The sequence below is a fragment of the Melopsittacus undulatus genome, chromosome 1, assembly GCF_012275295.1.
Source record: "Melopsittacus undulatus isolate bMelUnd1 chromosome 1, bMelUnd1.mat.Z, whole genome shotgun sequence".
Classification (NCBI taxonomy): domain Eukaryota; kingdom Metazoa; phylum Chordata; class Aves; order Psittaciformes; family Psittaculidae; genus Melopsittacus; species Melopsittacus undulatus.
Window position 1 is genome coordinate 87,634,514 of NC_047527.1, and position 14,560 is coordinate 87,649,073.

The 14,560-nt window shown below is 41.8% G+C and overlaps 1 protein-coding gene across 3 annotated transcripts in view; it reads left to right on the forward strand.

The window, feature by feature from the left end:
* The window catches only part of RREB1 (ras responsive element binding protein 1), a 79,176-nt gene that overhangs the window by 11,467 nt on the left and 53,149 nt on the right, over nucleotides 1–14,560 (forward strand). For all 3 annotated transcript variants that reach the window (XM_031049636.2, XM_031049638.2, XM_031049637.2), the window contains exons 3-5: nucleotides 1,316–1,524; nucleotides 6,130–6,219; nucleotides 7,461–7,624. In XM_031049636.2, coding sequence (XP_030905496.2) covers nucleotides 1,316–1,524; nucleotides 6,130–6,219; nucleotides 7,461–7,624 — 463 coding nt within the window. The remainder of the gene's footprint in view (nucleotides 1–1,315; nucleotides 1,525–6,129; nucleotides 6,220–7,460; nucleotides 7,625–14,560) is intronic.

Here is a 14,560-nt window from a genome sequence, read left to right on the forward strand (position 1 = left end):
CTCTGTTTGACTGTGTAAAATTAGGGCATTGATTAAGGCTTGTAGAAATATTTCTTACCCATCCATACCCCTAATTTGTGTGACAGGTATAAGATGCATTGAGCAGAAGCACTGGTGCATACATTTCTTTAGCCATCCCTAACCTTTATCTGTCTGAAAAGTATAAAATAGGTTAGCAGAAGCATGGGCACAAGAATACTCTGCTACCATTACTTCCAAACTAAGATTTTCTTGGCTCCTGGTAACTTGGCACCACATTACTTAGCCTCAAAAAACACCTGTTTATAATACTCAAGCTTATCTTCCAAAGACAGTATTATGCAGATATCAAATGTTCACAAACATGTTCCTCCTTGTTCACCCTCACACCCTCTTGTGTTTCAGTGACTTTCTCACATCACACATTAAGATTTTTTGCTCTCCATTGGAGTTGACAGAGCAATAGACTTAACAGGGTGTTCCTGTTTGTTTGTGAGACTTCTTTTTGGGAAATGGAATGCTCAGTTTGAAAGCATTTCCCTTTTCAAACTCACAAAGAGGAAAGTGGAAGGCCTGAGCTGTGTGTTTGACATGTCTGTATGTTGAGAAACCAGAGATGAGATTTTAGGTGCATTTTGAATTTGTTAGAATCCTTGCTACATACAAAGTGTGATGGAGAAGTCTGAATCTGAACAGCTTTAGCTGTGGCATTATTTGTGGACAGTAGTACTTATGCTCCACAGACTAGCATGGCTTCCTAGACCAAAAAGAAAAGAAATCTAAATAAATGCCAGCCGTGGTAGTAACAAGGCATGTGGGGGAATTTGGTGTTTTATTTTGGTTGGGTTTTTTCTAAGTTAGCTTACTCCATATACAGAGCTGGATTAAGCTATACTGTAAGGAGGATCCAGTATCCTACACCGTATTGCTAATGCCTTAATTGCGCAGTTCTGTTCATATAAGTGCTTGCTTGAACAATTGTGCTTGCCAGAGCATGCATTCATCTGTACTGCCCTACTAGTACATGGTGATCACAAGGTACCGTGATAATACCATTTTACAGCAAGTGTGTATCACTCTATAAGCCCCATACTGAATTAAAGTTGAAAATGAACATAACATGGACGTCCTATGAGAAGGCAGAGTACACCTTGTCCTATGCTTTCCAGTACAAGAAACTTCTCTTGTTACAAGAATTGCAGTTATTATGGGCTGTTGCCTGTACTCCATGATGATCCAGTAGAGTGTGATGCAAGTTGCAGGCAGCTGAAAGCAATGTGGAGGTTTGGGTTGGTTTTATTTTAGATGGCATAGAAATGCCTATGCGTGTTTTTAGTTCCAGGGAAGCAGCTGGAAAGCTTAAGCAGCTACCAGGTATCACCAAGCCCACCAAACAGTTTGGACGGAGCAGACTTGTCCTCCATTGACGCCATGATGTCAGCAGTGATGAATGTGGGGAAGATTGCTGAAAATGGCGGGAGCTCTCAAAATGTCAAATCCCCCTCGAAGTCTCCTGCTCCAAATCGGATTGGCAGGAGAAACCAGGTATGTAAACCCAAGGGCAGGGTTTGTAAACCCAGAGGGATGGCAACAAGGAGACAAACAGCTGCATGGGAAGTGAGAAGACATAATGATGTTCTTCGACTGTTTTGCCTTCTTCTCCCTCAGCAGGTATTTCTTGCCTCCACTGTTGCTCCTCTGTGTATATTTTCTGGTGGGTCTCCAGAACATAACTTTAGAAAACTGGGAATCAAAGGGGTCTGCTTGCTTTCATTCACACATAAAACGTTTGAGCATGAGCTCTCGTATCATGCAGTAGCAAAGCCACCTAAGAATTGCTGCTTCTTCCCTGATGCATCCTTTCTTCAGGCTCTTGCATTCACTTCATCTGTTGGGGGACCAATTATTTCATGACACTAGGGAAAAAGAAATAGTTGTAGAGGAGCAGAGCAGTGGGGCAGGAGGCTTGGTGCTGCCATCATTCGGGACCCCTCATGAAGTGTGTGGCTGTCCCTGGGGAAGATTCAAGTGATGGAAGATTAAAGGTGGTACTAAAACAAAACATCCATCTGGACACTCATTTCACATGTGCGTAGTGTAAGGTGCCCTTTACTTCATTGTTAATGAAACTATGAAGAGCTATTGCAGGATGCTTTGTACAAATCTTGCAAAGCAAATATACGTAGTTTTTATCAGTTTTTTTCCATTTACCAGTTGATGGCACTAGTTGAAAGCAGTATTAATCTAAACAAATGAAAGGAGAGAGTCGTATCAGTTAAAGCTGTGATTATTTATATCCATGCTTTTGCCCTGCTGGGCCAAGCCCCTACCAATGAAGGTGCTGCAGCCTATCAAGAAACTCCCCAAATTCACGTGTCCGTTTGACTTTAGAGCTTGCAGTGAAGCATGGAAAATTATAAATGAATCAAGATGTAACAGGGACCAGAAAGGTTGAGAGGCATGACTCATGTGATGTTCCTATAGTAGTTTATTAATAGCTTGTCGAGTAGCTGCCCAGTTGACAGACTTATGACTTGTCTTGGATTTTTTTTTTCTTGGAAGGAGTTAAAAGCCATTAACTATAAATGAACATTCTTAAGTGAAGAGCCTGGGCAATATACAAGCAACTGTGTGGGATTGTATTGTCTACACCTGGCTTTAAGGTTTATTTGCAGTGTTCCCACTCAGGGGCTGCCCTAGTTCCTTGATTTCATCATGTGAAGTGAGGCACTGGAGTTCAGGCTAGTCTCAGTAGCAGTGCTATTACACAGCCATCCGCCAGTACACCATGTGGTTTGGCTTCAGGGAAGTTTATTAGTGTTAGTGACCTTTATTCCACCTGATATTTCAATGGGCATTGAATCAAAGGAAGCTTGAGAGTAAATGTGACAGGATTAAGAGGGATTCTTACAGCATAAAAATAAACAAATACATTGAAAACATTGTAAATAGTCTATTTGTTTTTAGGCTGAAAGGTAGTTATCGCCAGAGGGGCAAATAGCTACACTGCTGAGAAAATAGAAGTGAGATGTGAAATATTCAGTGTCTATCAGTCTGGTTAGCGAGTTCTAATACAGCAAATTTCCACTTCCAGCACAGCAGAATGAAAGCACTGGATTGTTTCATTGTGTAGCAGAACACAGATCTCAGATTCTGGTCAGAATGTGCCCCTTATTATAATTTCAAGGATAATAACAGCTAGTTTTCTGGGCCTGACTGCTGTTTCCCATGAGTTGGCAGTGAAACATTTTGCCCTGAACCTTTGTCCCAAAGTCTATGGTTCTCTTTATAATGCTGACTTTATCTTGGCTGTAGTCTACCCATGGTCTAATAAACGTGTTCTCACATCAGCCTGCATCCACTTTAATTTCTCATTTACATTGCTCTCGAAGAAAATAAAAAGTGTGATAAAGGGGTTTCTTTCTGCTGGATTAAAACAAACAGACCTAATGTACAACTGTAAAAGCATTTACCATGAGTTGAATGCAGAGCAATCGTGCCAGCTTGACTTACTGAAGGGAGAGTAGCTAACAAATTAGCTGCTAATTCTGTCTTCCAGTTCAGGAAGTGTGTTTTCACCAACCTGGCTCAAGTGGGGTAGCCAAGTTTTAAATGTTTTAGATTTTTGAGTGGGGGTGCTTTTACAGTAGGGATGCTAATATTTTTTGGTCTGGATTGGGTCAGTCAACAGCATTCCTGTTGTAGCTACCCTGGATTTGCTTGAGCTGTGTTATGGTATGCGGCATGTACCCTGTGTGACCATTGAAGAAAGTTTGGGTTTTAGTTAATAATAAACCCCAGGTTCAACACTAATCAGCTCTGGCTAAGCTATAGTGTATTTCTGATTTTTGCTTCAAGGTGAACCAGTAATTACTCTATCTTCTGTTAATTTGCTGATTTGAAGAGCAGGCAGTCTAGAAAGCAGGCTTTGAAACAAGTGCATTCTATGTAGAACTGCAGCACTTGGGTAAGGGGGGGTGTGTACGCAAATAATAAAAGTAGTAGGTTGATAATTTCATAGAAATACCCTGGGGATTAAATACCATCTAAGCTGTCAGCACAGCTGCAGGGATTTTCCTCATGGCACAGTGTGTTTGTTCTCTGTCCTGAGCCAACTTTAACAGGGTTGCAGTGTAATTGGAGCTAAACATTACTCCACAGAAAAGTGGCATAGAGTAAAATTGAAGTTGTATAAGTAAGATGGAATGAGTGTCTGCAAATAATATGTTTGTATATAAACAGGATGGGGGGCACTAAGATAATGAATTGGAAATTTCTTGGGATGTTCAAACTTCATAATGGCAGCCTTTCTTGCTTGCTTTCTAATGTTTTGCAAGTAAATAGTACATTAGGCCTTGGCCTGTGTGCATGGGCTACAGTGATTACCTTTAGGATGGAGATCCCTGAAATAGAGTTAGAAAAAGATATACATGAGAAATGGTAGGGAGGAGTGGGAGAACCTGATTGTTTCAGTCCCAGTAGTTTTAGAAATGAAGTCACAAATTTTGTTTGCTTCATGCAAAATGGGAAAATAACTCTTCATCCATGTCCACAGGTCACTGAAGTTAGTAGAAAATTATCCTGGTGCTGCTTTTGAAAACACAGTGTTGGGTTTTAATAGGGGTCTCTGTAGAATGGCTCCCCAAGTCATATAGGAGATGATATTGCTTTTTTGAGACTTAAAAATGCTTTCTAGAACACTGTGTCAGCATCTTTCCTCCAGACATGCCAGATAATTTGTCACAGAGACTTGGTTAGTTATTTTCACTATTCACCACAAATGCTTGTGTCTGACAGTCTGGAAATGGTTGCTTCTGAGTTGATAACTTTTGGGATGGCAGAGGGGGGAAAAAGTTGTGTGGAGAGAGAAAAAGATACATGCATATGATACATGGATACCCATCAACTCCCTTCCAGATAAAGAACTACTGCTAAAGAGCTAAAGCTTCAGTTTTTGCTTATTTTCATGATTTTACTAATGCTACTTAAAATAGCCAGCAAAGAGGTCCAGTCGAACATATCCTTTTGGCATAATTGCTATACTTTCCCATCAGTCACACAAAGATGGTTTTTGTACTCTCTCGTCACCAGAAGTGTAGTTAACAGGGAATTAACAGGTTCTATCTAGCTGGTGAAGATTTGCATCATTCTGCAGAAAGCTGAGATTTTCAGCGACTTTTAATATAATGGCTTTGGTGCAGAAGCTGTTCCTGTGCTTCTTAGTGAGGTGGTGAAAATACCCTTTATGTCACGCAGTAGCCATCCTTGCAGACAATTCAGGCAAATGCCTTTGGTTCCTGCAAGAGTGCCATTTCATCCTTGGCTGAAAGAGTGGTGGCTTTGCTCTGTGTCTCAAGGGCATACTTAAATCAGGCTGAGCTCTTGGATTGGCTTCATAGTTTGTACCTGTGGTTTGAGGATGGTTACTCCTGCTTCTCACCTGGGTGGAGAATAACCGGGTTCATAATGTATTCGTTTTGAGTCACGTACACTCCTGCATTGTCACCTCTTTCTTGCTATGATCTCATCAGATCCTGCAGCTTGTGAAGGGTTGGGCCTGGCTGGTGTGCCTGAATGGGATGCTTCCAGGAGAAACACAGGATGCTAAGGGAAATGGTGCTGGTGATTCAGTAAGCACCGCTCTTCCTTCTGAGTCAGCCACAGAGCAGAACACACAGCCCCTAGAGAGAGTCTTGCTGTTGAGATGGGGTGGAAAACCTGAAGTCCCTGAGATTTATGCTCATTAAAGATCTTTTGGAAAATTAGTGGCATTTGCTCACATATTCTGGCAGTATTCCAGGGTTTACTTTCTGCTCACCTAAATTTCTCCTGGCAGTTTGAGCTGGTCGCAATAATTGCCTTCACTTCCTGTCCTAAACTGCTACTGCTGAGTATCCGTGTGCTGTTAAAGCAGCTGATGAACTTCTAAAGTAGTTGAAATGGCCCCTATTTATAAATTCAGAAGTTTCTGAAACTTCCATGAGGGGTGTAGCAGGATGGTAAACATACATGTATGAGTTATTTTGTTAGCAGCAACAGTGACCTTTTTATACTTAAAATGGATGATTTTTCCATACCCAGCAGTAACAGCTTTTGAGTTCTTTTATGTCAATATTCCTCCTGATTTTTTTTGTTTTGTTTTGTTCACAGGAAACAAAAGAAGAGAAGTCTTCCTATACGTGTCCTCTGTGTGAAAAGATTTGCACTACACAGCACCAGCTAACTATGCACATTCGTCAGGTATGCAGAATACTAGCTCTTGATTTCTCACTGTTATTAAGAGTGTCTGGTTTGCCAAGATGCATTTTGCGGTGGTAAAAAAGAATTTCATGTGCAAACCAGAAATGTTTCCAGTATAACTTTGTTTGCTTTTCTTTTAGCCTTCCCCTTGTATTTTCTATTAAATCTTCCTCCCCCCCCCCCCCAACTGAACCCCAAGTGGGTACTCCCCTTCCTTCCCCAACACTAACCCCCGTTTTAGCTCAAACAAGGATGTATGTCCTGTTCTGTGTAGTGTAAGGTATCCCTAGGATCCGGAAAGCCACTTCCATCATGAGGCACAAGTCCTGTTTTGTTATCCTGTTTGAGTACAGATCTCTTTACTGATCATGCAAATTAAGAAGCAGGAAGGAACAATTTTAAAGTTCTCTCAGTGTAGTAGAGGCTTTCAGTCCTTCAGAGGGTCTAGCATTTAATTCTGCCTCACAATCTTGGGAGGCAGAATTAAAAATACACTTTTTAAATAGGTGATGTATATTTTTGTCAGCTACAGGCCTTTTCTTACTCCTCTTGAAATATATGCATGCCTAATAAGGAGGTTTGGCCTTTTCTGTGTAAGAAGGTTCTGCTTTGGATGCTGAGGCTGTGGTTCACCATTGTGAGTCCACAAGATCCTTACTACCTCAGCTCTCCCTCCTGTATTGTAACCATTATTTTATTTTTATTTTATTTTTTACACTCATGGCTGGTTTTTTTGTTGTTGTTATTTGGGTTTGGGGTGTTTTTTTTTATATGTGGAGAAATCTTTAAGTCTCTGAGTGCAAGAAAGAAAGAGTGCTGCAGATAGCAGAGCAGCTAATGGACATAATTACTTTCTCTTTCCTTTTTCCCCCTTAACTACTCACCCAACCCCAAGCTACTGCACAGCTCAAAGTATCCCAAGGTACCATTAGTCTGATGGGTTGTTTCTGAGTCCCTTTCTAGCCTCTTCTGCTGCACACCCAGCAGAAATACTGCATGTGGCAGGTATTGCAGGCTGTATGAAACAGCTGCTCATGCTGGTGCATTAAGTAGTTAAAAGTGAAGGGTAGGGGTGGAGTTGGGGGGGAGGGCTGGGAAGGAGTGGTATATACAGAGCACACCTTAATATAAGGTGTTGCGCCTAGTGGCTTTTTAAAGCTGCTTTTTAAATGTTGTCACTAATATTTTACTGGCACTTCAGAAAGGGCACTCAATGAAAAAAAAATCATTGCTTTCTCTAGCATAACACTGACACTGGAGGGACAGACCATTCCTGCAGCATCTGTGGAAAGTCTCTGAGCTCAGCGAGCTCCCTTGATCGCCACATGCTGGTGCACTCAGGTGAAAGGCCTTATAAATGTTCAGTATGTGGACAGTCCTTCACCACCAATGGAAACATGCACAGGTGAGTGCTGATCATGATCCAGGAGTTTGGAAAGAATCAAAGGACAGGGACTCTTACTTCCTTGGAAAGATTTGCAAGCTAACCAAAGATACTTACTTGGGCAAAAAATGTGGACTGTCTGTGATCTGCAAGTGTGGCGTGACATGCGCACACACTGCAACTACTGGGATGCTTAAGTTGTTGGAGGAAGTCAGAATTGAGAAAGGTCTTCTGGCTCTCTTTACGTATTATCATGGGTTGCTACAGATACCCAGGAGTAATGCTTTTTTGTTTTTATTAGTAGTAATACTATTATTTTGACAAGTGGGATGGATTTTTCTCAGGGGACAAAAATATATAGCCAAGCCATTTTAGAATTTCTCATTTTACAGCTTCACAGTCATGGGTGAAAGTGGTTGTATTGGAACATTTGTGGTGGTGTTGCATTTTATATAGTTAGGTATCCAAGAGCCGTCATGAAGAAGATGCCTTTTCAGAGTGATCTTGTTTCTAAATGTATACATCAGTACTTGCTTCTACTATAGACAACTTACTGTACTGTAGATCCGTGAAATTCTCTGTAACCAAAGTTGCTAAATATATGTCATGTAGTTCTCTTCATAGGGATGTAGCAATATGTACAGTTATCAACTGGGGAAGCAAAATGTTAAATGACATGGATGTTCCTTCCTCTCTGTCCTCCCTCAATTCAGTATTCATGTATTTGCATGGGTGGAACACCTTGGAGCTGATTAAGACTTTGAAAATTCCCACATAGCTGTAATCCCGATATCAAAGAGTTTACAGACTAGAAAAAAACTTCAAGACAGGTGGGGGAAAGGAATATCATAAACAAGATTGCAGGAGTGATGGTTCTGTGTGGGAGGGGAAGAATCTTGTTTCCTTGATTATTACTAGTCATTTTTCAAGCAGTGTGTTACAGATGAAGTGAAAAGGGTGATTTCAATGACAATGGGAAAGATAATGTAATGCTGTGCAAAGGAAGCAATAGCTGCTTGTAGATTTACCTTTTCTGTATCATATTGTCCAGCTTAAACAGTTATATGAACACAGAGGAGAAATGGGAAGGAATGCAATCTTGGAATTCTGTATTTATTTAACTTTTACTTGATTGGAATTGTGGAGAATTGGAGAGGAGATGTAAAATGAGAAGGGAAAGACAGATGTTTGGAGGAGATACTGGCCTTGAGCATTGAATGAATCACATGTCTGACTCATCTGACCAGAGGTGTTGCAAGCCACATGTTTGCCAGACTGGGTCATTACTCTGTCTGCCATGAGCATGGCAGGGTAGCTGCTGAGTTGCAGCTGATGCCACTGTCTGCACCCAAGGGTGAATTCCAGTGCTGGGACTCTGGGGTAATCAGACACTTGTGTCCAGGTCCTCAGCCTAGGCTGCCTGCTGAAGGACTGCTTGCATGATTTTTTGGCTTTTTGCTCACTAGACATCTTCTCCTCCTCTCCCAAAAGCAGGAAAGGGCGTCTTCCCCTGAGACTTGACTCCAGGCCTATCAGATGTTGATGTAGTCACCTTCACTTACGCAGGTTTCCCCTTACAACAACTCTTACTGTACTTTAGTAGCAAATTTACCAGAATGGCCAGGTTCAGTGACTTACCCAAAGGAAGTATATACCTACTGATGAGAAGATTGATCGGTTTTAATCTTTTCTCCTAATGAGGCATTGCTTGAAATTACCAGGTTGGAGTGCTGTGTTTCCTGTCTGCACTAAGAGCCTAAGTTCATGCAAGGAAAATCATCCTTTCCTTTCCATCTATTAGGTTCCTGTCTGCTCTTTAAAACTCTTCTAGTGTAGGCCCTCACCACAGTAACTTCACTGCAGAAATCTGTTACTGACCTTGGTGGCACTGCAACAAATGACCCCAGACAGGCAAGATCTTGAGCAGACTGAAACAAGCTAGTTTTGCTAAAAGAGGGTTAGGATTGGCAGGACTGTGCCACCATTTTTTTGCAGTAAATAAACTTTTCTTGTTGCTATAGCAGAATATAATAATGAATCTTATTGCTGAAGAGGAAAGCATGAATGTGCAAGTAGGCAGATGAGGATAAATGCAAAGTGAAATGAAATTTGTTATCTGGTGCTATGATGCACTCATAAGGAAGACGTTCTCATTTGCTCACTGGATACCTCCTTCTGAAACAGGTATTTCTAGATGGTGTGAATCAACTTCTTTCATAGGCATCTCAAACTTAGCAATAGCATTAGGTCCAGTGGCCTGCCAGTGCTGTGGCTGAATGCCTTTCGCATCACATTCAAAACTGCTTCTGCCTCAAGATCCTGAAGCAAGGACCTGCTTGCCAGGTCCTGCCTTGTGTGCAACTCCCGCAGGCCTTGCTTGTGGTGGTGCCCTATCTGTTCTTCCATGACATCTGGATGATACTACAAGTCCATCTTTCTTTGCTTTTGGCACAGTTCCTTTATTGTTCAGTATTTTTGTTCTACAGTATCTAAGTAGTGGCAGATACATGCCCAAAACAGCAAAGAATAAGATTTCTAACATGCCCCTTGTAGCCAGCATGGTGGTGTCCCTGGAGCATTGCACAGTGTGGGGTCAGAGAGAGAAGTTCTAGGGTTAGCAGAAAGTTGTAAATGTGCTGGTGAAGAATCAACATACCTTGTGAAGGTCCTGCAGGAGCCTCCCAGCTATTGCTGCATTTGCATCACATATGCTCAGTGCATAGGAGACCAGTGAGGGAGAAGTTAGTCTGCCAGTGCCTGAATAGGGGGAAAGATGTGCAAGAACATGCTAGGCACATCCTCTTCTTTTTCTACCCCTCTGCCTTGTTTTAGCTCCGATATAACTGTTTATACTTTTTTTAATCCAGATTTTTAAAAGATCTTTTAGGGAAAAAACTCCAATGAAATGGTTTTGTCCAGAGAAATATTGTGCCACGTGAGTGCTTCTTGCTTCCATTACAGGATGAAATTTCTGACCCATTTTTTCACCCCATAGGAGCCAGGTCATTAGACATTTAGCTGAGTGGAGGAGGGAAGGAGACAAGTCTTGGTTGTTTTTTGGGGTTAGAAAATACCAGTGTTGCTACACTCTCAAGTGTCCATCGTCTCAATTGAAAGTAATTTTTCTCCACTCTTGCTTTATTCATGGATAAAAAAAAAACACTTCCAGAGTTCTTATCTTTGGCTCTTTTTCATGATGGCGAAACTTTTTTCAGAAGCCAGACTCTTTATAGAATGAGAATACCATTTTCTGCCCACCTCTTCTCTGAGTTAGTTTAGCTATGCTGGGGTGTTGCGTGTACTCTTCACCTGTGAAACATGCTGCCCTTCTGGATTCCCACAATGCATGCAACACTTCGTTTGTAAGTGAGTCATAGCCTCTCACATAAAGTCCAGTTTCTTTTTGTTGCACTCCTTGGCTCCTTGTCAACAAGTCAAGTTGAATGGGCAGACAGGGGTGGAGGGGGAAGGTTCTCTTGTGCAGCACCATTCAGAAAAAGAGGTTAAAACCTGCTTCCTTTTGTGACCATGGTGGCTCTTGGCCAGGATTTTCAACAGGGAATGGAGAGCCCAGGGCATCCCAGAAAACTCTCATACAGCTGCCAGACTGCTCAGGAGTGGCCTGTGTGGACAGTTGCAGTTGGAGAGAGCAAAGGTCTCTGGAGAGTGCTCAATGTCCAGAGCAAAAAGCTGGTGTTCTCATTCTTCCAAATATGCCGTCAAGCTAACTGCTTCCGTATCAGTGCTGCTCCTGCTATTTGGGGAGGGTTGTTGCAATCTAGCACAGTAATGGGGGATCCCTCAGCATCTGGTATCAGGAACATGAGTTGCTCAGGTGGGGCTAAGCTGGAGATGATGCTGAATCTTTTACAGAGATTTCTCTTTGACCAGTACTGGAAAGAGCATGTCTTCTTGGAAATAACGAGCGTCGTCTAGAATCAGAGACTGATCTGGGGGGAGAAGGGAGCAGTGTTTTCTTGGTGGGTTTTAGGAATTTGGAGTAAAGAGATAATAGTAATTTTGAGTTCTAAAGGTTCTGTGATAATCAGTGCATAAGAAAGTCTGCACTTTAGGATATACTAATCCTTACACTTTCACATTAGAGATACAGACACTGTGGCTTCCTCTTGGTCACAGAAGATTAAAGTTGAATATTATCAGTTCTTGAGCAAGAGCATAAACTATATGGAAGGAGTGTGTGTGACAGGTTGCAAATATTAAAGGCTTTCTAAGGCTTTCCATCTGTGCTGTCACAGTAGCTCCCTAGGGAGTTTCTCTGTAAATAGTGGCAGCTCTGAGGAGCCTTTTGGGTCTCAAGACTGCCACCGAATAGGAGGATGAAAGGCTCTTACTCCATCTCCCCTGCTGCATCTCCCCAAAATGTAGTAGAGGAGTAAGGCTGCTGCTGTGGGTTTTTAGTGGTGGTGGTGGTTTGTAGCATTAGCAAGTGACCTTGAGATAGAGAAAAGACTTTGCTTGACTTACTGTGTTGCATTCCAGCAGAACATGAAGCAAGCTTCAGGGGGAAGGGCGATGCCTCCACTTGCTCCAGAAGGGTTTCCTTTGGGGGTAGGAGACTTTGCCAGCAGCTCCTTTTCCGTTCCTGTGACTGAGGATGGTCCATGCCTATCACTTTAAAATCCCATTTTCTTCCCTGCCAAAGACATGCTCTCCATGGAACTTGAAAATGTTATAGGATATAAATGCCAGAAGGGAGATGAGGAATGATCTTACTGCCAGTTTCCAGTGGGCAGCTATTAAAGGCCCTATGGCAAGTCTGAAAAGAGTGAGTGGCTGATACAGGTATTACAGCCACAGTTTCCCCAGTTTGGTAAATGAAGGTGCAGTGTCAGTAGCTGGTGTTGCCAGGATGTCCATATGAGCGTGGTGATGAAAACTGTTTCACATGAAACCAAAACATTGCATGCACCAATCTTCTTTCTCTTTCTCCATTCATTACCTTATACCTAGCAAAATTCTTCACAGTGGCCTTTAATTTACATCCTACTTAGGTACCTGTGGGCTGTTCATGCACTGTCTCAGGAACAGGTCTCCAAGTTTGGGGATTTTTTTCTCTTCTTTTCTTTTTTTTTTTTTTTGGCACATGCGAAACACCACATGTAACAACCACATGCAGAAGTCTTTGAAACTCAAATTGGAAGATCTGGATCGCAGAAGCTATGCTTTGAAGCATGCTTACAAAGGGTCCTATCAAAGAAGGTATTTCTTTTAATTAAGAAGGCACTTTCATTCTCAATCTCATTTTCAGGCTAGATAATTTTCCCAAACTTCCCTTGTTAATCTGCTGTGGAGAGACAAACAGCTGTTTCTATTATCAGGGGATGGTACTATTCTGATGTTCAAATTGAGTCTTTACTAAGTGTCACTTTATGAGTGTGTATGTGTTGCTGAGTGGTTTTTTTTGAAGAAGATAGAAAATACATGTGCTGGAGGGTAACCTGTGGATTTTGATGTTTTAACTGGCCACCTTCACTGGCAAAGGAAAAGTGTATGCTTGTAGGAGACTGTGGTGCCCTGGTTGGAAGAGGAGTGTTGGATCCTGATAAAGGCACAGAGGTTGAGATGCTTATGCTCCAGTAATTTCCCCACTGTCTTTAGCACTGTTCTGCGTTTCATCAGCAGGCATGCGTACAGGATGCCTGTGACTTTGCAAATACCCAGTAGGCAGAGTGTCCTCAAGATCTGGCTGAATCCATCCTCTCCCTGCGTTCCACCTGTGAATTGCTCCTCTGTTATTTATGGCATTGGCCTGCTTCCAATAAGTTGTGTGTGCTTTGTAGGGTGCAGTGCAGTAACAATGCCCAGCCTGAAAGTACAAATAGGATCTCTGCAGTCTAGCACGTGCAGTCTGGCATTTGCTTAAGATGGAAGTTTTTGGAAGCAGAGTATAGCCAAATGTGATGATGAGCTGGTTTTCTTCCAGAAGAGGAGATGAACTGCCTTACCACAATGTGTTTTGGTTTCTGGTGGTTTTAAAGATGGCCAAATGGAAATTTGGTGTTGAACGTTGGGTAGCTTTGAAAAACTGAACATACAAGATCTTGAAGCTGAAAACAAGCTTGCCATGCTGAAAATGATTGACATTTCACATGTGTGAAAAGGCCCTCTCTTATTGTCTTGCACAATAGAGATGTCGCTTTGGTCATTTCCTAAGGAGCTTGTATTTCAATGTAGTAGTTTGTAGGAAGTACTCTTAAAAATAAAGCAGCAGGCTGTGTTACAGGCTTTCAGATTCATTCCTTATACATGGGGGGTGATTTAACCACTGTCAGCATGCTAGTGAAAGATAAGCTTCTGCTAATGCAAGTGCCCTAATTCTTGAACAGGGATAAGAAAAATAAAGGATTGATTTCTGCTTCTAGCAATTGATGACTGTAGTTGTAGGAGACAGGTGAGATGTGATAGCTGTTCTGTTTTTCTTTGCAATTTAAAAATTTTCCTTATATTTTTGTGATATATTTTGTAAATGAGGATGGGGAAACAGATGGAGGAAGTTTTTTAGTCTCTTTCACATCAGCAGATAGATGCAGAGTAAACATTTGGTATTCTGCTGGGATCCCCGTGTTTTGAAGAAGATTGGGGTGGGAACAAGAAGGAAGGAAAGAAGGGAAGAAAGAAAAGTTCAGTTTTTTTCAGCAACAGTATAGCAGCAAGAGTCTGTTTCTTAGTGTCTTTGGTGAGAATCAGAGGGCTTTAGTTTTTTAATGGTCCCAGGCAGAATCTTTCTTTCTTCTCACTGTTGCTGAGTAGATTGCTAATTTTTTTGTAAAGACTATTTAAACTTCTGTTTGATTCACATGATGTATAAATACAGTGCTGCAAAAAAACCCTCCATAGATGTCTTCAGTGGTAGAGACTCTGACAGAGCTCTTGTGCCACAGTGTCTCTGTGAAAGCTGAAAGAAGATGCCATGGTTTCAGATGTGTTACATGCTGC